Source organism: Loxodonta africana, chromosome 25 (assembly GCF_030014295.1).
Source record: "Loxodonta africana isolate mLoxAfr1 chromosome 25, mLoxAfr1.hap2, whole genome shotgun sequence".
NCBI classification, from domain to species: Eukaryota; Metazoa; Chordata; class Mammalia; order Proboscidea; family Elephantidae; genus Loxodonta; species Loxodonta africana.
In genome coordinates this window covers 33,235,582-33,258,160 of record NC_087366.1, presented here as the reverse complement: position 1 = coordinate 33,258,160, position 22,579 = coordinate 33,235,582, and the positions used below count along the sequence as shown (strand labels likewise).

Sequence of the window (22,579 nt, the reverse complement as noted above, 5' to 3'; positions counted from 1 at the left end):
CTTTGCTATGCAAATAAGGTGCAAATCAGATGATTGCAGCCTACCAAAGGAATTGATCAATACATGGTCTTGGTGGGAAGTTGCTGTTGTTGTTGTTTTTGTTAGGTACTGTCTAGTCAGTTCCAACTCATAGAGACCCTACTGTACAACAGAATGAAACACTGCCTGCTCCTGTGCCATCCTCACAATCGTGGCTATGTTTGAGCCCATTGTTGCAGCCACTGTGTTAATTCATCTCATTGATGGTCTTCCTTTTTTTCACTACCCTCTACTTTACCAGGCAGTATGGTTTTCTCCAGGGAGTGGTCCCTCCTGATAGCATGTTTTCTTCTCCTTTTGAGTCATGTCACATCAGCAAATGAAGGTACTAAAAGCTTTACTCCATTCATGTCATTAAGGCTGACCCTACTTTGAGGAGGCAGCTTTTCCCCAGTTGTATTTTGAGTGTCTTCCAGCCCGAGGAGCTCATCTCCTATCACTATATCAGACAATGTTCTGCTGCTATTCATAAGGTTTTCACTAGCCAATTTTTTTCAGGAGTAGGTTGGCAGGTCCTTCCTCCCAGTCTGTGTCAGTCTGGAAGCTCTGCTGAAACCTGTCCACCATGGGTGATCCTGCTTGTATTTGAAATACCAGTGGCATAGCTTCCAGCATCACAGCAACACCCAAGTCACCACAGTACAACTGACAGACGAGCTAATTCCACAGAGGTTGAAGGGGACCTTATTACCATTAAGAAGAAGAACCTGGAGTGGAGCGCATCCTTTGGACCAGTTGTCTCTATGCCCCAAACCTCCTAGACCCAGGAGAAAGAAAGCTGTTAATACTGAAGATGGCACAAGATGGCAGCTATATAGGACCAGCAGAAGCACTGGACTGGTGGAGGCATGGGACCAGCAGTTGGCTGCAGTGGGCTTGCCCCAAGATTGTGTATCAATTTGGCTGGGCCATGATTCTGAGTGTTTTGGCAGTCATATAATATTGTGATCACTTCCTTGTTTAGAGTTCATATGTGATCACCCCATGATAGGATCTGCTGCGAGTAGTCAATCAGTTGAAAGAGAGTTTCCTTTGGTGTGTGGCCTGCATCAAATATATAGGCGGACATTCTGGCAAGGCTCAGGGGCTTTTTGCTTGCACTGGATACTGCAGCTGACTCCTGTTCGTCTGACCTCCGGTTTTTGGGACTTCAGCTAGCAGCTTACCCGTGGTCTTCCCTTAGGGTTCATCATTTTTCACAGCCTGTGAGCAAGAGCCTTGCTCTCTGACCTGCGGATCTTGGGTTCGCCAGCCCCTGCAGCTACATGTATCAGGAGAAGCCTCTGTCCTGACCCATGGACTTGGGATGTTCCAGCCTGTACAACCATGTGAGCCATTTCCTTGATATAAATCTCTCTCCATATATATATTTATATGCTTTGCTGGTTTTGCTTCTCTAGAGAACCCAGCCTAAGACAGCAAGCAAGAGCTGAGCGCCTTCAGGCAGGAGGCCTGCTGGCTAAGTCGGGTGCCTCTGGGCGTTTAACTGTGGAGCCAAAGGAGCTGCAGCACTAGCCTGAGAGGGGCCGGAGGCAGAGGCCAGATTTGAATGGGGCCCTGCGGCAGAGGCCAAGCCCAGCAGGGCTCAGTGAGAGTAGGCTCAAGTGAAGGGCCTGCCTGCAGGCATAGCTGGGAAGTTGCTGAGAGCTGTCTTGGTTGGAAGCTGTTCTGACAAACTGTACCCTGTCTCCTGTTATTCCCGTTACTTCCAAATTGACCCTGATCCCAAGTTGTAGCCTGTTAGCTTCCCTAATAAACCACATAATTGTGAGTATAGTCTGTGAGTTCTGTGTGGTCATTGCAACGAATTACTGAACACAGCAGAGAAATAGAGAGTGTCATAGGGACAGGGGTGGGGAGCTAGGGTCAGAAATGGTGAACAAGTTGGAGATGGGAGTTATGTCTGACCTCCACGTCATAGGAGGCAGCTTTGGGCTGATTGTGGCGCTCATTCCTCCCATTGAAGTTAAACAGGTTCTGACCACTACTGCATTATGGATGGGCGCAGTGTCCTTGACCGAGTTCATCTCCTTTTGGATTGTGTTCTTGCCTTATGGTAGCAGTGTTCCTAATCTTTAACAGCATGTATACTTTGCGGTGCTTTATTTTTTTAACAAAAGTCTTTCACATATGCACTCTGTTGAGTCTTTCCACAACACTATAAGGCAGCTTTTATTATCGCCAACTTCATTTTGCAATTGTCGAAACTAAGAATTGAGAAGACAATGATTTGCCCAAAGTCACACAACTGGCAAGTGGAAAAATGACTTCAGTCCAGGCTTTTAACATTTAAATCCTGGATTCTTCCACAACCCCACACTTTTTGTCTGTGGACAAAAGAACCTGGGCATAGACCAACAAGAACAGTACTGAAGGGGATCAGAAGATACAGCTGCAGAGTCAAGACACTGCTCATCTTAAATGATGGGCATTGCCCCAGCTGTGATTGGCCTGAGGGAGTTATTGTGGAGGTAGTCATGATGAGAGTGGTACACCACACCATCAATTCACCAATCAATACCTGGTCAGGAATTAACCCAATGAAGGGATGGACTGCTTGCACGTCTGTTAATGAGCTTCAATTCTCTACCTAATGCAAATTTCATTTCACCTGCAGCACTCTTACCTTTTGTTCCAGTAGTCTCACCCCTGGGGATTTCTCCTAAGGACATAATTCAAAGGAAAGAAAAAGCTATATGCATAAAGATGTCATTGAGGCATTATTTATAACAGCAAAGTGTTGGAAGAACTTAATGTCCAATTATAAGGGAATATCTAAGTTATTAGATATTTGATAGAATATTATGCAGCAATAAAAACAATGATTATACTGATTATATAGCAAAATGGAAAATACCCAAATATTAAGCATAAAAAGCAGAATTAAAAAATATATTCACAGTTCAGTAAAAATGTTCTTATATGGACAAAGGCCAGAAAAATGAATATGGTGGGTTACGTATTAAACTTTTTCAAACATTTCCTTTAAATGTTGTTTTTAATAAATAAAAATCATACAAAAACCTATTGCCATTGAGTTGATTCTGATTCATAGCGACTGTATAGGACAGAGTAGAACTGCCCCATAGGGTTTCCAAGGAGTGGCTGGTGAATTCGAACTGTGACCTCTTGGTTAATAACCGAGCACTTAACCACTATGCCACAATCATATAGGAAATACGAAATAACAAATGAGTATTGTTCAACATTAACTGAACTGCCATGTGTGCGTGCACGTGTGCGTGAGTGTGTGCCTGTGTGTGTTTGTGTAGTCTAATGATTTATCATGTAGATTTCAAATTGAGAGTCCTGGAGTCAACACTAAAATTTTTCATTACTTGCTAAATGATTTTCTCTAAGCTTTTTAATGTCTATACTCATAAGTTCACTTATAGGAAGAACAGTTTTTATAGTAGGAGTTCAATAAATTTTTCTTGAGTGAATGAATAAATGGACAATGGAAAGAGATCAAATCCCTAGGACGGATGTGAGCTTTGTTTCTGATGAACCCTTCAAAGTCTTGAGAAAGGGAGGGGGTACACAATGTCGCCCTGAGTTGGAGCTGACTGTAGAGTAAGTGCCTAAATGTAGAATTGCTAGAAGGGACAACTAACGACAACTTCAAGAAGTCAGCTTGCGCTGTAATAATGAACAGCGGAGGTTAAGATATTTCATGAGCTGTGCTCACACTACCGCCCGTCAACACTTTCTTTCTGCAGTGTGAAAGGGCTTGTGACATGTCCACTTAAAAGCATACCTAAATGAATAAAACCAGTGGTTAAGAGCTTGGCTGCTAACCAAAACGGCAGCAGTTCAAATCCACCAGCTGCTCCTTGGAAACCCTATGGGGCAGTTCTACTCTGTCCTATAGGGTCCTTCTGAGTCAGAATCAACTTGATGGCAATGGATTTGGTTTTTTGTTTGTTTGTTTTGTGTAAGTAGATTCTACAAGAAGAGACAGAATGTGACTCCATTTCCCCACTCCCCACTCCTGCCCCACACAACAACCCTCAGATCTCTGATCTGGTGTTCAAAGGAAAGGGGTTTGATCTTATTCCCTAACCAGTAAGGCAGAGAACGGGGTTCCAGAGAGTGCTGAACTGCTTTATTGCTACTAAACTACTGGATGCTGTTGTTCAAGAAAGCGTTAAAACAAAATTCATCCCTTGCCTTTAAAACGATTACAGTGATTAGGGTAATTTGCTTCCAACCTTCAAATCATTTCATCGTAATACATCATATACTTGTCATTTTATCACCAATACCTGGCACATTGTTTGGCATACAAGCAGTGCTGAATAGGGAGTGAACCACACAGGGAGAAAAGCATGGCAGCCACTTAACAGTCTTGTGTGCCCTGCTTGACCCTCAACCCTAGTCCCCAAGATTGTTTTTTTCCTTTAAGGAATAATCTCATTTTTTAAATAAGTAAATACATGCACTTAGTCAGAAATTTTAAAAAAGAGCACTATACAGTCATCCAGGTCCTTTTCTACTGATATCTTTGCAGATACAAGTATCTGCGTGTACAAAGATTTTTTTAACAACTGCAGAGAATTCCATGGTGTAGAAGTACCTTAATTTATCTAACCCATCTCCTATTGATGGAAATTCAGGTTGTTTTCCATTTTTGCTCTTACAAACAGTGCTGTAATTGTACATGTACAATTTCACACGTGCTCAAGTCCATCTGTAGGATAAGTGCCTAAATGTAGAATTGCTAGAAGGGACAAATGGGAAAATGAATATTGGGGTTACCTAGGCATCTAGTTAGGATCAGGTAATATTTATAAATTAGTGTATAGGGAATTGACAATTCATGATGACTTCATATCCTAGTTTATTCAATTTATTCATATCCCTATTTATTCAATTCTTTGCTTGTTTCCTTCAGTATTAAAATTTCCTTCATCTGAAGTCTTATAATTTCTTATTTAAATTTATTCCTACCTGCTTTCTCTTTTTGAGTTCCTTTTGAAAAACAGTCTTTTACTCTATGTTCTAATTCTTGTTTGTGTATGTAAAAGCTATTGATTTCTATGTGTTAACTGTGTATCCATAAGCTTATTTAATTCCTTTCTTGATGTTAAAAGCTTTTCCATTAATTCTCTGAGGTTTTCTTGCAATTATATAGTCTGTAAATATTAATGTTTTATCTTCTCCTTTCCAAATTGTAACCCTTATTTCTTTTTCTTGCCCTACTGAATTAGTCAGTATTTCCAGTAAAATATTTTCAGTGATTTTAGTGAGTACCCTTGTCTTGCTCCTCACTTTCGTGGTAATGCTAGCTTTTTTTTTCAATTTCCCCAATTAAGGGGTCTGGAACAGAGAATTCCATGGTTTTCTGATGTTTTGATATGTAAAAATAAACACTGATAAAAGGATTTTAAAGATTTTATTACGAAGGTTTTGTACAACATAAGTAACTGTTAATCACCCTATAACAAAGACGAAATGAATAAGCTTAATAAATTTTTATACCATCCATGCCCCAGAAGACAAAAAAATGATAAGGCGCATTCAGTTTTAATTTTATGTAACAGAAAGTAAACTTCATGAAGCCATAAATTATATGACAAAATTCAAGACTTGATAAAGTGAGGATATTAAAATGATAGCATTAAATTGCAAATACAAGCAGGCATTGACAAATGAGGGGAACGTTGCTTTCTCCACAGCACAGAGTTCATAGCACTTGAACACTTTCTGGAAAACACCAATTTGATGGGAATTGATGGAGAAACCTGCCCAGCGTCAGGTAGCAAATAGTTGTTCCTGGGATGACTTTTGTGAGTGTATGGAGAAATGTTTAGGTTAGGGTAGAAGTGGGGTCGGGAGGTTTTCTTGAAGCTCATGTGAGCCTAGCCTTCACGGCCTCAGAACGTCAGGGCTTACCTGGGTGTGTGAGAAGCCTAGGTTTCTCTAGGCCCAGTTTCTCTGACACTCCAGGCAGGACTCCCATAGTTCTCAACCTGGTGAACAAATAAGTTCCAGGGCTCGCAATCCAACCCTCTTTAGGAAGAGTAAACCAAAAACCAAACCGATTGCTGTCAAGTTGATTCTGGCTCATTACGGCCCTATAACAAGTAGTTAAAAGCATGGGTGCCTATGTCTGGTTGCATAGTTCTATTTCACTCTACCACTTACCAACTGTGTGCCCCGGGGAAAGTTAATTAACCTTACTGGAAACCACTGGGAACCCTAGTGGTTAATAGCTATGGCTGCTAACCCTAAGGTTGGCAGCTTGAATCCACCAGGTGCTCCTTGGAAACCCTATGGGGCAGTCCTACTCTGTCCCCAGAGGGTCACTATGAGTCAGAATCGACTTGACAGCAACAGTTTTGGTAAGGTTCAGTTTTCTCCTCTACAAATACCCACCTCATAAGGTTTAAATGGTGCAAATAGTTAACGCACTGGGTTGCTAACAGAAAAGTTCGAGATTCAAGTCCACTCAGGTGCCTGAGAAGAAAAGCCTGACAATTTACTTCTGAAAAATCAGCCACATAAAATCCTATGAAGCACAGTTCTACTTTGACATACATGAGTCGGAGTCGATTTGATGGCAACTGGCACTGGTAAGGTTTAAAGGAGAAAACATGACTGTAAAGGGCTTTGCACGGTGACTGGCACATAGCTAGCACTCATACTTGTGAATGCTTACATGTTCTTGGGGTGAAGAAACCAGACTGATGGCAGAGAAAGAAAAGTTCCAGATATCACATACTGATTGGATTGGGGGGAAGATCAATTCAATCTTGAAATTTCACAAAACTGGAAAGAACTGAGTGTGTTCCTGATTTTGGACATGCCCTGACTCAGAGGCTGGTGAAAGAGAGTTGAGGGCTCATTTGAAAGATCAGCTTCTCTGATGGCTGCCCCAGAGCTAAAATTAAAGCTCTGTTTTGGATTAAACTGCAGCTGGGCCTGAAATCTTCACTTCTGCTGTTCTGTAAAGACAATTCAGCTTCCAGTAAAAGTTTAACTGGTTGTAGCACAGAAAGGACCAAGTATCAAGACTTTAGCTTGTGTGAAGAATTGTTTGTTAAGAGATGTTTGTCAAGCATGTTCATGCAGCTCAGTCTAAGAAGAATGCCTTGTTCAAACACGTTCCCAGAGGCTAGGAAATAGAATTGATCATGTTAATTCAAGTTGTAGTTTAATGCCCCACTTGAAAGTTTTTGCTATGTATCCCCTTTTGTGCCTGCTGACACATAGTCTTTGTTTGCTCCACCTGAGGAAAACCTCACTGTTCTCCCTGCAATTTTGAATACTGCGGCATCCTGCTTGGATACTAAGGTATACCCCAATTCGCGAATCCCTATATTCCGTAACATAACTTTTTGCTTTCACCTCTAACAGAGTGTAAGACTGATGCTTCGCCATGACAGCAGGCAGTGGAATGTATTACTTAATGCTCCTACATTGTCACAGTGAAGCCAGACTCTGCAAGTCAATATGTACTTTTTTTTGTGGTTCTTGGCTGTCTCCATAAAAGCTAAAGTTTCTATGGTTGTTGTTTTATTGCTTTTACGTTAAAGTCTTAACCTTTCTTGGATATTTTTCTGTTGCCCTGGCAAAAAAAGGCCCTATATTATTGTTTGGGATACAAAGTCCTGGGTCTTCTGGGGTCAAAATAGCTGAAGAGAGAGGGCTTGTCCAGGGAAGGCTGTGTCACCAGAGTAAACACCCTTGCCTTTCATGGCGTTCTTAGACGACTTGAAGACCAAGCATAGATAAGTTGCAGCTTGTGGATGAAGCATCTTTGGTCTGACCCAATACCTAAACTTAGGCTTCTCAGCAAGGAGAACTCAAAGGAACAAGCTACTGGAGGTACCAGGGGCCCTGATTTGGGGCAGACTCAGAGCAGTTATTAGTTTTCACAATTTTCAAATATATCATGTCTTCACAGAATTATTTCATGACGTTGTCTTTTGTATAAATACTTGGGCTAATGATTGTTAAGACGTCTTGTGTCTAGGAAGTCTTTTTAAAAAGATAAATGTCAAAATAGGAATTCATTTTTGGTAATATGGTCAGTCCTGACTCTTCCCAAGTTCTGCTTCACTGGAATTAATTCAAGGATTCCAAGTGCCATGCGATGAGTACGTATTTTTTTTTTAGACACTATGAATAATTCAGGAATTTGGTCCATCATCGAAAAACTAAAATTTTAGGAAGAAAACTAATGATTTATTATTAAAATATGTATATTCACAAAAAGCTCAAAAGAAAACACAAGCAGCAAATCGGTTCCATGGTCCCACAGCTAACTGCTGGTCCTTGACTGAGGACAGACACAGTGCACATGGTAGGGTTGGCAAAGTACTGACTGCCTTACAGAAATGACAGAGTGACTTCAGGAAATGACAATCATGTTCTTATGTCCATGGATCCTAGTGAAGGCAGAAACATCACAATCCCTGAAATACAGATGAGAGTAGGAGCCCCAAAAGAACAATTAATTGATTATACTTAGTAAACTGGGGCATATATTTATTAAGCATACTAAAAAAGTTGGATTAAAAAATAATAATAATTAAACAAACAAATAAAAAAACACCGTCACCCTCCAGTCGACTCAGACTCATAGCGGCCCCATGTGTGAGAGTCAAATTGTGCTCCATGGGTTTTCAATGGTTGATATTTCAAGTAGATTGCCAGGCATTTCTTTCAGGCACCTCTGGGTAGACTTGAATCTTTCGGTTAGCAGCTGAGTGCATTAACTGTTTGCACCACCTGGGGACTCAATACACACATGTAAGTGATGTAAATCAGTGTTTGCACTAGTATTTCCCTAGAGAATGCAGTGTTGCACAACACTACCTCAGTGAGCTAGTAATAGGTGTTACATAGAAAAACAAAGAATCCATGATCCATTAAACTTGGGACTTTTGAGCTGGACAAAATCGAACGCATTTCTTTAGTATAGAGTCTTGCATAAACTTTAATACACTAAGGTGCCTATGGATCTCCCAGCTGAAATTACAGGCACGGCATATTTCCCAGTTTCATCAGAAAGGGGTCCCCTTTGCTTGTGGAGCATCTCTAGGGGGCCATCTTCCTCAGTGCACTTTGGGAGGGGCTGCCTAATGGGACTTAGCCTGTTTTGCAGCTGTCTCAACAGGGGTCCAGGCTGGGCCAAGGGCACAGCACAGCAGGGGCCTGTGACGCCCTTCCCGCCTGGACAGACAAGGCCCTGCGCTCAGGATCTGTCTCCAAGCCCATTTCCTGCCTGGCTCCAGTGATATTGATTTGGGTGGAAAATAGGAGTGGCCCAAAACTTTATATGCGCCATCCCGTCTGTCCACTTCCCCTCTCCCCTGGAGCCCACACTGCAGGTGAATTGCCAAATGACGCCCAGGGACCCGGTCTGTAGAGCCATTTATTCCTACAAAAGGAAAACTAAAAGGGTGTGCATCGTGAAGAGGCTGAAACCAACCAAAAAACCAAACCCGCTGCCACTGAGTCGACTCTGACTCCTAGCAACCCTATAGGACAGAGTAGAACTGCCCCATAGAGTTTCCAAGGACTGCCTGGTGGATGCAAACTGCCGACCTTTTTGGTTAGCAGCTGTAGCTCTTAGCCACTAAAGACGGTGGTAAACCACAGACGTAAGGCGAAGAGCTAATTCCAAATTCTGGAGTTAATTAGTTTTCCTACCACATGTCTCTGGAGTCCCTGGGTGATGTGAATGGATAAGGCTCCACTACTAATGGAAAGGCTGGAGGTTCGCACCCAACCAGCGAGGCCCGGGAAGGCAGGTCTAGCCATGTGTGTCTGAAAGGTCACATTCTTGAAAACCCCGTGGAGCGGTTCTACTCTGCACACATGGGGTCACCATGAGCTGGAGTCGACCAGATGGCAACTGGTTGTTTGTTTAATCATGTGCCTCCAGGACAGGGTAACAACTAGGGTGGAGGAGACTAGTGTTAGGCTTCCTTTTTATAGACTCTCTAATCAGAAAATATTTTAGCTGCTGCAAAAAAGCAAGATGGTCTGGAAAAAGAAACATTCTAGCGCTTTCAAATGGGAAGGTTTTCAAATCCAGAGCAGGACGCTCCCAGTTAGTGACAGGGCAAAAAAGCTCTGACAGTTGAAAGTCAGCAAAGTGTTCCCCCGCTCCCCATTCCAGTTTGCAGATGCCCATCCCGGCCTCAGAGAAGGAATGTGACCTGCTCCTCCCCAGGGAGAACTCCAGGCTCCATGTCCTCATGACCGATTCAGGCACATCAGATGCAAGGGGGCGCTGAGAGGGTCTGTGAGGACAAGGGCCCACCTTCCTGTTCCCTCCTAGCAGCCTCAGGCCTGTGCCTCCGATGCCAGCTGTCACGAGGGAAGCTGCGCCTCCTTTTCGCCTGCCTCCCTGGCTGGCTGGAGCTGCAGGATCATGGCCTGCAGAGTCTCCTTCACCGTCTGCAGCTCCGTCCTGAGGGACTGTGCCTGTCGTTAAGGAAGGCATCTGCAGCACTGTGTGCCTGCCGGAAACAACTGGGCACTGCCGTCTCATCTAATTGCAGTTTCAAGTTCTTCCAAATTGTAGGAATTAAATATTAATACACGTTTTACATTTCTTCTTTTAAGAGCAACTGTAATTTCTACAAGGCCTGAGGTTAAACTGTTTCAAGTAAGGTTTCAAAGAAGAAAAGGAAGAGTCAGCCCTTAGGCTGATGCAGTCGGGTCAGGTAGGGTGCCGCTCAGTGGAACAGCCCCAAACTGGTGCAGCTGTCAGATCCAGGTGCTCTTTTAGGTCAAAGGGGCCTGATGCTTGAAATGAGAACTTCCTCGAGAGAGCCAGGATTTGGGGCCACCATTGGGACAGAGAGGCACACTGGACTGGATTCAGACTCATGAATTCTGGTCCCTACTCTGTTCCGTACCATCACTGTGAGTCGGAATCGACTGGACAGTAACGGATTTGGTTTGCTTTTTATTCAGCCCTTAAGCAGACTTGCACCTTGTGCAAATCACTTTGGACCTCAGTTTTCCAATGAAATGATGCCTTCCAAATCCCTCTAGGCTCTAACCTGATGGGATCTGTTATTATATTCACCCCCACCCCCCCACACCCCCAGCTGAAAATCCACTGGTGTCGAGTCCATTCCAACTCACAGCGACTCTACAGGACTGAGTAGAACTGCCTCATAGGGTTTCCAAGGAGCGCTTGGTGGATTCAAACTGCTGATCTTTTGGTAAGCAGCCAAATGTTTAACCACTGTACCACCAGGGCTCCATTATATCCCCAGGTACGCATATAATAGCCCCCAGAGTACTCAAGACTTGATGGGGAGTTTGTTTTCCCTTAAACCACTGGGCTTTTTGTTTCCTAGTATGTAAATAGTTTCCCACATAGAGAAAACAATCACAGAGAATTTTGCAAATAGTAATCGAGAATAAATAAGGCTCTCGCCCTCTTAAGAAGCAGTCTCTCTACTGAGTTTTTAAGAAGGAGAAGTGTCACCAACAGTGTTTTTCCTGTCTACACATAGTAAGGCTCTGTTGTCCTTTCCTTTTGTAACTGCAGTCAGAGTAACTCTAAGTACAGGTAAGAGATTGAAGTCCTTTAATTTAGCTAGCAAACAAATTCAAACTCATTTCACAGGAACAAAAGGAAAAGTGCAAATATGTTGACACCATTTTCATATTGTTAAATCGTCACACTAGGTCACACCACATAAATGTTACTAGATAACAGATGGAGAAAACTCCAAAAGCTTAGGGAACAGCAGCTTGCAGAAATCATACTGCTTTTAGACCTTCTACAACGTTATTTTATTTAAGTACAACGTCAATGCAATGTCAAGAGAAAAAGACACCCTTAGGTTATGACTGCAGCAAGCTTCCCTTTTTTAAACAAGAACTCCAGAGTATCATGGGAGTTATGGAAATGACCTTCTCCTGAGCAGAAATGCTGAACCACCCTGAAAAGCCTTCTGGCAGCTTTTTATCCTCCTGAAGCTTCACCAGACTTCAACATTTATATAATTTACATACATTTAGTAAGATGGTTCATTCCTTCCACTTGAACTTGAGGAGGACTGGGGTGGGATGGGGGTGTATGGGAGGAAGGAATCCAATATTTGTCATTTTTTTCCCCTTTTTAAGAGGCTGCATTCTCCTCCATTTCTTTGGATAGCTTGACTAATCTTTAGTGAAAAGCCTTTGAATTTATATAAGCAAAAGCATTAAGTGGTCCCAGACCAAATACCTGGCTGCAGTTGAATCACAAAGTTATGCCACATTTATAACGAGTATGCACGGAGCTGAAGCAGTTTATGAATCCTGACAAACTCCTGAGGTTTAATTACCTTTGATACGTAGCCTGGGACTACATGCGGCTATTTGTAATATGCTAAATTATTACAAAGGTTTTAGACAGAGAAATTAAGCCAAAATGAGATGCTTCTTTAAAAAACACTCATAAAATTTCTAGCACAGGGAGAACAAACTGAAAAGGTTTAAAAAAAGAGAGAACAAGATAGAAGCCACTTTGCAGAAATGGACTGTTACATAACAAAAAATAACACTTTAGCCCCTCGCTGCAACAATCTCTGCTACACCTAAGAATCAGAAGACCTGGATTTGAGGATGAAACTCACCAGTTACGTTTAACGTAACATACGTAACAAATGCCCTAGGCTATTCCTAAGCAAAAACCCACTACCATAGCATCAATTCTGACTCATAGTGACCCTGTAGGACACAGCAGAACTACCCATAGAGCTTCCAAGAAGCGGCTTGTGGATTCAAACTGCCAACATTTTGGTTAGCAGCTATAGCTCTTAACCACTGCGCCACCAGGGCTCCAAGGAGGTCTAGACATCTGAAATCCTGGAAACCTCACTTGTGAGCCAATCGTTTGATTCTAATCAAAATAATTAAATTCATGCTTTTATTTACAAAATATCTCTCTCTAGCCAACACACCCGCATAATTCCTTACTAAATGTGAGTTCCAAAACATTTCGAAAGTACCGAAATGGGAGAGTTAGGCTAAAATATGGAGTTGAAAAAAAAAAAAAAAGCAGATTGTAGACCAGTTTGTAAGGAAGGATTCTAATTTTGCAAAAAAGACAAGACTATAGAGATATGCCATTTATGCCTAGGGAATGTTTTAGGAGGGCGTAGTGGTGAGTTCTGGGAATCAGTGCTGGGAGGGAAACAGCCTTTTTATTTCATACTTCTGTAACATTCACAACAGACCTGTATTACTTTCCTATTTAAATCCATGTTTATAAAATAATGTAGATCGAACATTTCCCCATTAAGCAGTGGAGGAAATGAGGGTAGAGACGCTCATTCATTCATATCTTCAAATATTCACTGAGCTCCTACTATGTGCTAGAAAATGTTCTGGGCACTGGCAGTATAAGAGTGAACCAAGCAAATCACTGCAGGCATGGAGCTTGAATAACAGTGAGTGGAGCAGAGAAGAAACACACAAGCACATGTATGTGGTATGTCCCGCACTGCTAAGCGCTATAGAGTGAGCTGGGAACCACAAAGGGTTTGGAGCAGAGGGGTGACACAATTGCTCTGGCTGCTGTGTTGAGAATAAAGGAAATAAGGGAAGAACATGAAGAGATAAGTTAAGAGGTTATTGCAATAATTCAAGCAAGAAAAGGTCACGGCTTGGACAGGGTGGTGGCCATGCAGGCGGTGAGAAGCGGTCAGATTCTGGATATATTTTGAAGATACAGCCAATAGCATTTGGTGACCAATTGGATGTGGAATGTGAAAGAAAGAAAGGCATCAAGGATGGCTCCCAGATTTGGGATCTGAGCAATGAACTGGGAAACGAAACTGGCAATTCATTGAGATAGAGAAGACTAGGAATGAGTGGAGGTTCTGGAGTGGTGGGAGAGAAAGAGGGGAAATTTGTGTTTGGACACGTTAAGTTGGGGAAGCCTATTAGTCAACCAAGTGGAGACGTTGAGTGGGAAATAAATATGAGATACACACATTTGGAGGTACGTTTGGTGCAATCTGAAAAAGTTGAACCAAACAAGTATTTTTTTGTTATGTTCCTAAAGAGATGCGATGCTTATGCGTGTGCCTGGATGTACTTAGAGTCCTCGCATGCCATCAGCCACCACCAAAACGAATCAATCGGGCACCACGCATTCCAAATAAGCAGGGAGAATAGGACTGTGTCAGGGTTTCCCGGATACGGATGTAAATAGAACCACGAACAGAATCAGTCTTCCCCATCTCACCTATTACTCAGAGGCAGCAGAGCTGCCCCGGGGGCTTTCCACTGAAGCATGCCAAAAATGTCCAAATCCTAGATGCGCTTTTTTTTTTTTCCTTTAAAGAGTGTTGGAGAAGTTGAAGAAGTAGAAAAAAAGAGAAAACCCCTGCATAAGCATCCACCGAATCTAGATGGTTTTCAGGTAAAGTGTTTTGAATGTGGAGGAGTCATTACATACACTCAAAATATCTATCAAAACATAACTGCTAATTAAGAACTAAAATGACTGTGAAATTGTACTAGAGACTCAGAAGAACGCTTCTGGAAATCTGGGGCTGACAGGCAGTGAAGTAACATTCCCGTCCTCTCCTCAGACACCAGGAGTGAGTCACCATACTGCCGCTGGCTCCCAATTAATGGTGCAGACTGCGTTCAGACACTCAGCCCTCGGAAGCTGACTGGTTTGTGTTGTTATTTGGTCATGCTACATGTAATTCAGTGGACCTGTCAGAGTGATGAAGAGACATGCCCTGTTTGCTCCCCTCCTCAGATTTGTCAATCCCATGTCTTCTATGTAAAAGCAGGAGGTCCCCAGCAGACCACCTGTAGCTCCAATATGAAGCCAGAACGCCAAGAGGACCAGTTTGGAAACTCAACCCCACCGCCAATCACTAGCCCATTCCTCTCTGAGACCACACTAACAATGCTGACTCATATGCATGGCTTGTGCAAACGCTCAGTGGCTCCCACACGAGGAATGAAAACCAACAGCACCCAGGGCTTGAATCTTCTAATGTGAACTTAGATTTATCGGGTTTACTCTGTGTCATAGGTACAGTAGATTCTGGCAGAGCCCTTAACGGCATCAAACAAAATGCTACACTCTGTGCAATTCTTTAGTATTGTGGGAGACAAGCTGTTTCTTTCAACCACCCTCAGCTTTGTTTCTTTGATCAAAAATGGAAACACAGACCAGTCAGTCTGACTGGAAGAATCTGGCAGCCTCTTTGAATCTCTAAATAAATTCTAATGGGAAACAAGGACTTTGGTTTGTGTAGGGGTGCCTCCACAGAGCCCTGCAAACACATCTTTCTATCTTAAGGCACTATGTTCCACTCACATGCAAGTGCCTCTGTGTACAAGTTCAAAGACACCTTCTGTGTATTTATTCCTGATCAGTGACAACAAAACTGGAGCTTCAAAGAAAAGCCTGGGTGGAAATCTACATTGTAGTGTAGACTTTTTTGGGGGAGGGGGGTGCTGACTTTAGTATGTAAACCAGTTCCCAACACGTTCCCAATATGTCTCCACTTAGCAAGGATCAGCAAAAGTCTAAAAAAAAAATTCACTTCAGTAAAATACTTTTACTATGGCTTTAATTTTTTAAGCAACTTTACGTTCCACAGAACAAATCTGTCCATTTACTTAAAGGCGTAACTACTGTCTAATGGACCAAGGAGGATCCTTGGGTTTGTGGTCGGAAGATGCTGCCATTCATTAGCAATGATCTTGGACCAGCCAAGTAATCCGTAAGCCTCAGCTTTCTCAACTTCAATGTCAGGTAGGGATAATAATCCATATCTATAGCATTTTTATTAGAATTAAATGATTTTTCATATAAGTCACTGTGTGCTTACTGATTGATTCAAGCGTTTGGTATGAAATAGTTGATTCAACATACCTTGAAAACCTCTTACTTATACACATGATGTGATTTGAGCTTGTGACATAGCCCCTAAGAAAGATGAGACAAATGGATTTAGAGGACAGTTTTCTACCCAAGATAATAAAAGCTCTCATAGAGCAAGCACCACTATATATCAGAATTATATTAAACATACTTTATGAATATAGCTTCATTTAACCCCCACGAAAACCCTGGAGGTATAAGCTATCATCATGATATTACAAATGAGCAAGTTGATGATTAAGGAGTTTTTATAACTTGTCCATGATTCTGCACTACTAGGTCTGGCTTAAATCTGCTGTGGGAAAACTAAAAGGGTCTCATTTAACACTGCTCTGTTCCCTCTCTTTTTTGTTCCCTCTCAGCCTCCTCTCTGCCTCCCCAGTCCTACTAAGGAGAAAACCCAACTCCCTGGAATCAAGCCAACCTTTGAGAACATTTCAAAATAAGAGACCAACACAGATCCTGACTGCAGCTCTCAGGACTGTGACCTGACTCACTTCAAGACTGAGAAACAGGCCTTTCAGGGATGACCCCCTTTTCTGTGCTGGGGCTAGGGCCTCCTTTCTGTCCATTGGCCCCCTGCACTGCCTTGCTTCTGTGCATTCAGCAACAGTCACACGTTCGTTCACTGGAGGACTTGACCCTTGAGAAGTACTCAAATCTGTGTGACCTCAATGAACTTGGTACAAAAATTTAATCCTTATTCTACCACTTCTTTGGGCAATTTGCTAGTAATGGCTTAAATACATACCAATTTTTCAAGAACCAGGAAATTATGAAGAATAGAATGCCTTTAAAAATCTACCTTGAGCAATGTGAAAATCATCACTGATTAAGTTAAAGAAATGTCCTGCTATGTTTAATAAGCAAGGTTCGAGATTTAAGGTCACAAAAAGGAAGGAAACATATTGCTGAATCCATCATTAAATCTTGGCTCTGAATACATGTGATTAAGATTAATCCCTGACCATTCAAAGATACTTAAACGTACACACACACACACACACACAGGATAAGGTCTGGCAAGAACTGAAATTCTAAAAAGTACAGCAGCAATGAGAAGCAGAGACCAAAATAGCTACATTTTTCACAAATACATCTAATAAAAGCTGTGCTACTGAATAGAAAGGATGAATGAACAGGGAAGTGTTTTTAGCTAGAGAACTGCCAACTTGTGATTAAATAACTGGAAAGATAGATGCAGGATGGAGCTGAAATATCCCATCATCCATCTGTATATCCATCCGTCTGCCATCAAATAAGCTAACCAGTGACAAACGCACTGTATCCACAGATCAAAATGGAATACGTGGTGCTTCGTGTGGCTACATACCTAACCCACGTGTGCTAATGCCATCTTTCTCGCTGGCAGCTAATTTTGACAGCGGCATTTGCAGATGGGACACCAAGGACATTGAATCTAAGTGCAAGAAAATCCTATTGTTGGAAATAGTAATGGACCAGACTGAGCTCAAGCTACACATAGTTAGAAATGGAGAATGAATGGCCCAAAATTCTGTGAGTTTTGATACTCTGCTGCCTGTTCCATGGCAGAAACACACAGTAGAAAAATACAAAGATGGATTTTGGCTTCCTGGTAATGAGAAAATCTTGACAAAATTGAGCCAGTCACACATTTTGGTTCAGGATTCTTCCATCCACAATCACATAGACCCAGCTTTAAGCCCATTGAACAACTGTATTTTGCCTTGGTTTCATTGGGTGCATGTCTGAACTTCATGGTTAATCTCTAATGGTCAGGTTTAATAATCAAAAACATTGAATTCCTTACTGAAAACCAGAGAGGAAACAGGGAATACTAAATAATCTCAGAGATCCGAGGTGTACTCTGCTACAAATAACAGCTGCATCTATTTGTTTCCATCTGCAGAGGCATGGAAAAATTGTGTTTTTTCTAAGTTCATCTTTTACAAAATAACAGCCTAGCAGGTGCTTAATCTGCAAGATGAAAAGGATATGAATGAGATCTTCATCATGACTATGGATCGCTGTGTGAAGTTGATCTTCTAAGCACAATAACTTCTTGCCTATGGCTTCACATTTTTCTCCAAGTTCTTCAGAAAGGATGTAAGACTCCTGGCCAGAGAAAAAGAAAAAGACTACTGTCAGCTGTAGGCTTTTTCAGGGTGGGAACACAGATAGTACTTTATCAGTGGCACACGAAGGGACGATTTCCCAGCAAAATTTTCCCAGGTTCGGCCCCTCTTCAGTAGCTTGTTAGGACCTTTGTCTTCCCTGAAAGTCATTCTTGAGAAGACATGAACCAAATGATGAACTGTGTCTACATAGCTCCACAGGCTATCTCTCTTAACTGCTCAATTCAGTGTGCAAATTCTAATATGTCAGCTCCCAATGTGGATTTATCAAAGGGAAGCCTGAATCTTCCAGCTACAATGTAATAGAAACTCTAACAAAAGTGTGGGGGGGGTGGTCACAGGAGCAACTGGGCTTACCTGGAAGGGCAAAGGGATACCTTTAGGGGCACAGGCATCAAATAGAGCACTGAACATTGGTTTTCACACTGACCACAGTCTCTGAAAACTAGAGCATGTAGGAGACTTCAAATGCCATGAGGTGTGTGTTATATATACAACCACCATGACCATCGTTGGTGTTAATTTTCCCTCCCTCACTGGAATGTAAGCCCCATAAGGGCAGAGATGGTGGATCTCCACAGCCCCTGGCACAGAGTCTGGCATATGGAAGGTACATGGTATTTGTTTGCTGGATTCATGAACAACTGAGTCTTGGAGGTCTCTCCTTCACACTTATATCCCACCCATCAGCCAGAAGAGTATCCTATTTATGCCACTTTCCTGCTCAAAACCACCACAGAGCAGAGTCCAAACTCTGCCCTTCTGTGACCTGGAACTAATTGTATGCCCTCGACTCTCTCATACCGTTGCCATCGAGTTGATTCTGACTCGTAAGAACCCTAAAGGACAGAGTAGAACTGCCTCATAGGGTTTCCAAGGAGCACCTGGTGGATTCGAACTGCCAACCTTTTGGTTAGCAGCCAAAGTCTTAACCACTATGCCACCAGGGTTTCCTGACTCACCCATACCAGCTAATCTCTGCCAACTGGACTAACTCCATTGTCTTCCCTCTCACTGTTTTTCCTGGCCATGCCCTTTCATCCACTCTCCCCTGAAACTCAACCTTTCCTTCAAGTTCTCAAAATAGTAATTCCACTTTATATTGTAACAATTCTGATATGGGTTGTATCCTCTCAAGTAATTGTAAGCTCCTTACGGGCACGAGCCATGGGTTAGTCATTCATCTCAAGGTACCAAGTATAATGGTGGTACATAGAAGGCCACACATTTTTAAAAGAATGGAATAAATAATATCGAGAAAATGAAGAAAGAAAATAGGGAACCTTGGAATAAAGGGAAAGAAAAGAGAAGCAAAAATGAATTAAACGTAATCACACGTAAAAGTAAAATTTTCCCAAGTAATAGTGAAAGACAAGGTATACCAAAAAGAATTTTGCATAAAGGAAAGAAAATATATATTCAGATTAAACTGCACAGTTACTACAAAAGTTACAATTAATGCCCACTAGTAATAACAAAATGCCCAGGTGTGGTAATACTCTGTTAAAAAGTCTTTAGAGATCATGAGCTAGATATTATATCAGAGTCCATGAATAACTATAAAATCTAGATATGTAATTTCACATTCTCTATGCTATGAGTCAGAATCGACTGACACCAATGGGTCTGATTGGGTTTACATTAACTGTCATTGTTGGCTGCCCTCGAGATGATTCCAACTTATGATGGTAGTGTATATCCCAAAAGGTCAACCATATTAGAATAAAACAGTGTTAATGGAAGCTATTTTAAGTATCGGAGAGGTCTAATATGCTGAAAGTAAAGTGCATACAAGAGAAAAGAAGTCTAATGACAACGGCTTACAATTTCAGGGACATATGGACACAACTAAACAAGAAGACATGCGAAGCCATGAGAAGGTTTGTTCATAATGCACCATAGTAGTCAGGTTGAGAAGACAGAACATGCATAAAAATCACACATACCATTTATACGTCACTGGTTCTAGAAGTAACAACACTCTCATTAAAAGATGCAAAATTATAGGGCAAATGGCAGGGAATTTGAGACAGTGAGCAACGAATAAGACCACAGTCATGCCTGAAATAAATGATGCACTAAGAACAAGGACATCTGGAGAAAAATGATTGACAGTGGTGAGGCCACAAGTCACACAGGAAGGAGAAAGACCCAGCATTAGCGGGAAAGTAGATACGTCTGAGAACACACTTCAAGAGAGAAAAACAGAATCAGGACATGGAACCCAGGAATGTAAAACACTCTTAAACAAAACCAAATTGCTCAATCCTCATCTTAAGCCTAAAATAAATATGAAATCAAAGCCAAATTAGATCAATTTAAAACATGGCCTTACATTTCCTCCCAAACATATAATCTCTGCTTATTTTTAAAATTATGTACAGACTGACAGTGTTTGTGAAAATGTTTCAAAACAATTTCAGATCATGTAGCAAGAATTTTAAATTGTTCATAACCTATGACCCAATCATTCCACTTCCTGTAATCTTTCTTAAATAATTTATGTATTTACAATGAAATCATTTTTATTAAGCCTGTAATGATCATGGAAAAATGTTTATCCTGTATATGTTAAATAAGAACATAGAATTTTAATAGTACAAGAATAATTGCTTTAAAATATGGGAAGTAGGAAATAAATGTCCAATAGCAAGCGGAATAGTCAAAATAAATTATGGCACATTCGAGTAGTATTTAACCAAAAAACCCAAGCCATCAAGTGGATTCCGACTCATAGCGACCCCATAGGGCAGAGTAGAATTGCCCCATAGGGTATCCAAGAAGCAGCTGGTAGATCTGAATGGCCGACCTTTGGGTTAACAGGCATAGCTCTTAACCACTGAGCTACCAGGGCTCCTAATTCGTATTCAGTCATTAAAAATCACTTTTTAAATAAAAGAACATTTAATAATGAGGAAATGCTCAAATAGGCATAACACTGAAATACTAACATTTATTATTTCTCGGGGCAATATTATAAGAAATTTTTATTTTCTCCTCTATGCTTTCTTGTATTTTCTACATTTCTACAATATAATAAAGAAAATATTACCAAAAAATATTAATTCAAATCATAACAAAAAAGTATAGAAGAAATGCTTAAAATGATTACTTTTTTCCAAATTAAGGATCAAAAATTCACAAGGAGGCATAAGGAAACAAACTCAGAGAGTTCAAGGCTATATGTCTGATAATAGAAAATCACACTGGCTTCTCCCGTGGGGCTATTTCTCCAAGAGTATCAACCAGGTTCCTGCACAAACCACTACTTGTTGGCCTGACAGATTCTGACTCAACTGAGTATTATTTGAGGGGTTTGTGGTTTTACTATAAGGCTGTCATTTGGATCTTGGAAACAGAACTGGTTTAGATAAGGTCTGTGAATAAATGGTAGTTTTAAATCAATAAATTTGGGGGTAAATTGTTACGCTGCCATTGTAGCTGGAACAGCCGGCCGCACAGGATCCTGCATGAATGGGAATAACTGTTGCAAAATGCATGCATGAAGTTCACCCTCAATGGTCCCTAGTTAAAGAGTGATTTCAAAGACTGGTTAGATCTTTAAAGCTCACTAAAGCGCTTCTGCCCAGCCTCAGGCTCGGGGAGCTCCTAGCCAAGGTGGGGGCTGCCAAGTGGTGACAGAAAGAAATCAGAGATGCAAACAGGGCCTGCAGATGCCATCTGTCTTCCCTTCCCTCCTTGGAACTCTGCACTTCTGCTCCCAGGTCCCAGTGGGAGCGGCTCTATCAAGGGCTCACGCTTCCTCCAGTGCTCAGTTGGATATTTATTAAAGGTGGTGGTGATGGCAACAGTGACAAACCTGGGATGCAAGAGTGAGCTAGAGACCCTCAGTCCACCTGTCCATGGCATGTCAGGCTGTTTGTGGGGAGTGGAGATAAGCAGGCAAGTCCCCGGAAAGATAGGCAAGTTCTTTCTTCCTTAATACGAACAGGAATGTCTTGGTCTCTTGTCTTTTCCATCACCCCAAGGGATTCCAAATGATTGTTCTCTGAACCATGCCCAGCAGCTCTTCATACTCTAAGCTCCTCTCAGTATGAAATGTGTAACTTGTGCTTCCATTCTTATTATTAAATTAAATTAAATGTAGAGGGGAAAATCCCTACGTGACTGATGCTCAATTATTAAAATACCACCCACTACAACATCACAGGTATCCCTAGACCACAGGTATCCCTAGCTGAAATAGAGTTGTGTAGGATTTGCAATTCTAAAGGGATAATTTATGAGTTATTTGGCATTTCAGAGTGTCTTTGAAAACTCTCCAGTAATTTATCCTGCCAGATAGTCATTTCTACAATTCAGATTTCTAATTTTCTTTCCTTCTATATGTTCATCCCATCATTTAGCCCTAGGAGTAACTATTTTCCCAGTGGTTCAGAGTGAGAACAGCTTGCACCAGGTAAATGTCCTTACTGCTGCGCTCTCCCTCTGGCAAGGGCATGTTCTTCCGTTCTCTGCCTGGTTAACTCCACCTCTCCCACCAACACTCTGCAGATTCCATTCCTTCCAGGAATTCTTCTGGATC

General features: G+C 41.7%; 1 protein-coding gene across 7 annotated transcripts in view; it reads right to left on the bottom strand.

Annotated features, from left to right (window-relative positions):
- Window positions 1-3,015: 3,015 nt before the first annotated feature.
- DISC1 (DISC1 scaffold protein) overlaps window positions 3,016-22,579 on the bottom strand; it is a 419,870-nt gene continuing 400,306 nt past the window's right edge. For 3 of the 7 annotated variants that reach the window (XM_064276664.1, XM_064276663.1, XM_064276662.1), the window contains one exon: window positions 11,112-18,013. In XM_064276664.1, coding sequence (XP_064132734.1) covers window positions 17,705-18,013 — 309 coding nt within the window. In that variant the 3' untranslated portion in view covers window positions 11,112-17,704. Of the gene's footprint in view, window positions 10,477-11,107; window positions 18,014-22,579 lie in introns of those variants that run through there. The other 4 variants (XM_064276660.1, XR_010319406.1, XM_064276661.1 and 1 more) reach the window with 4 other exon arrangements.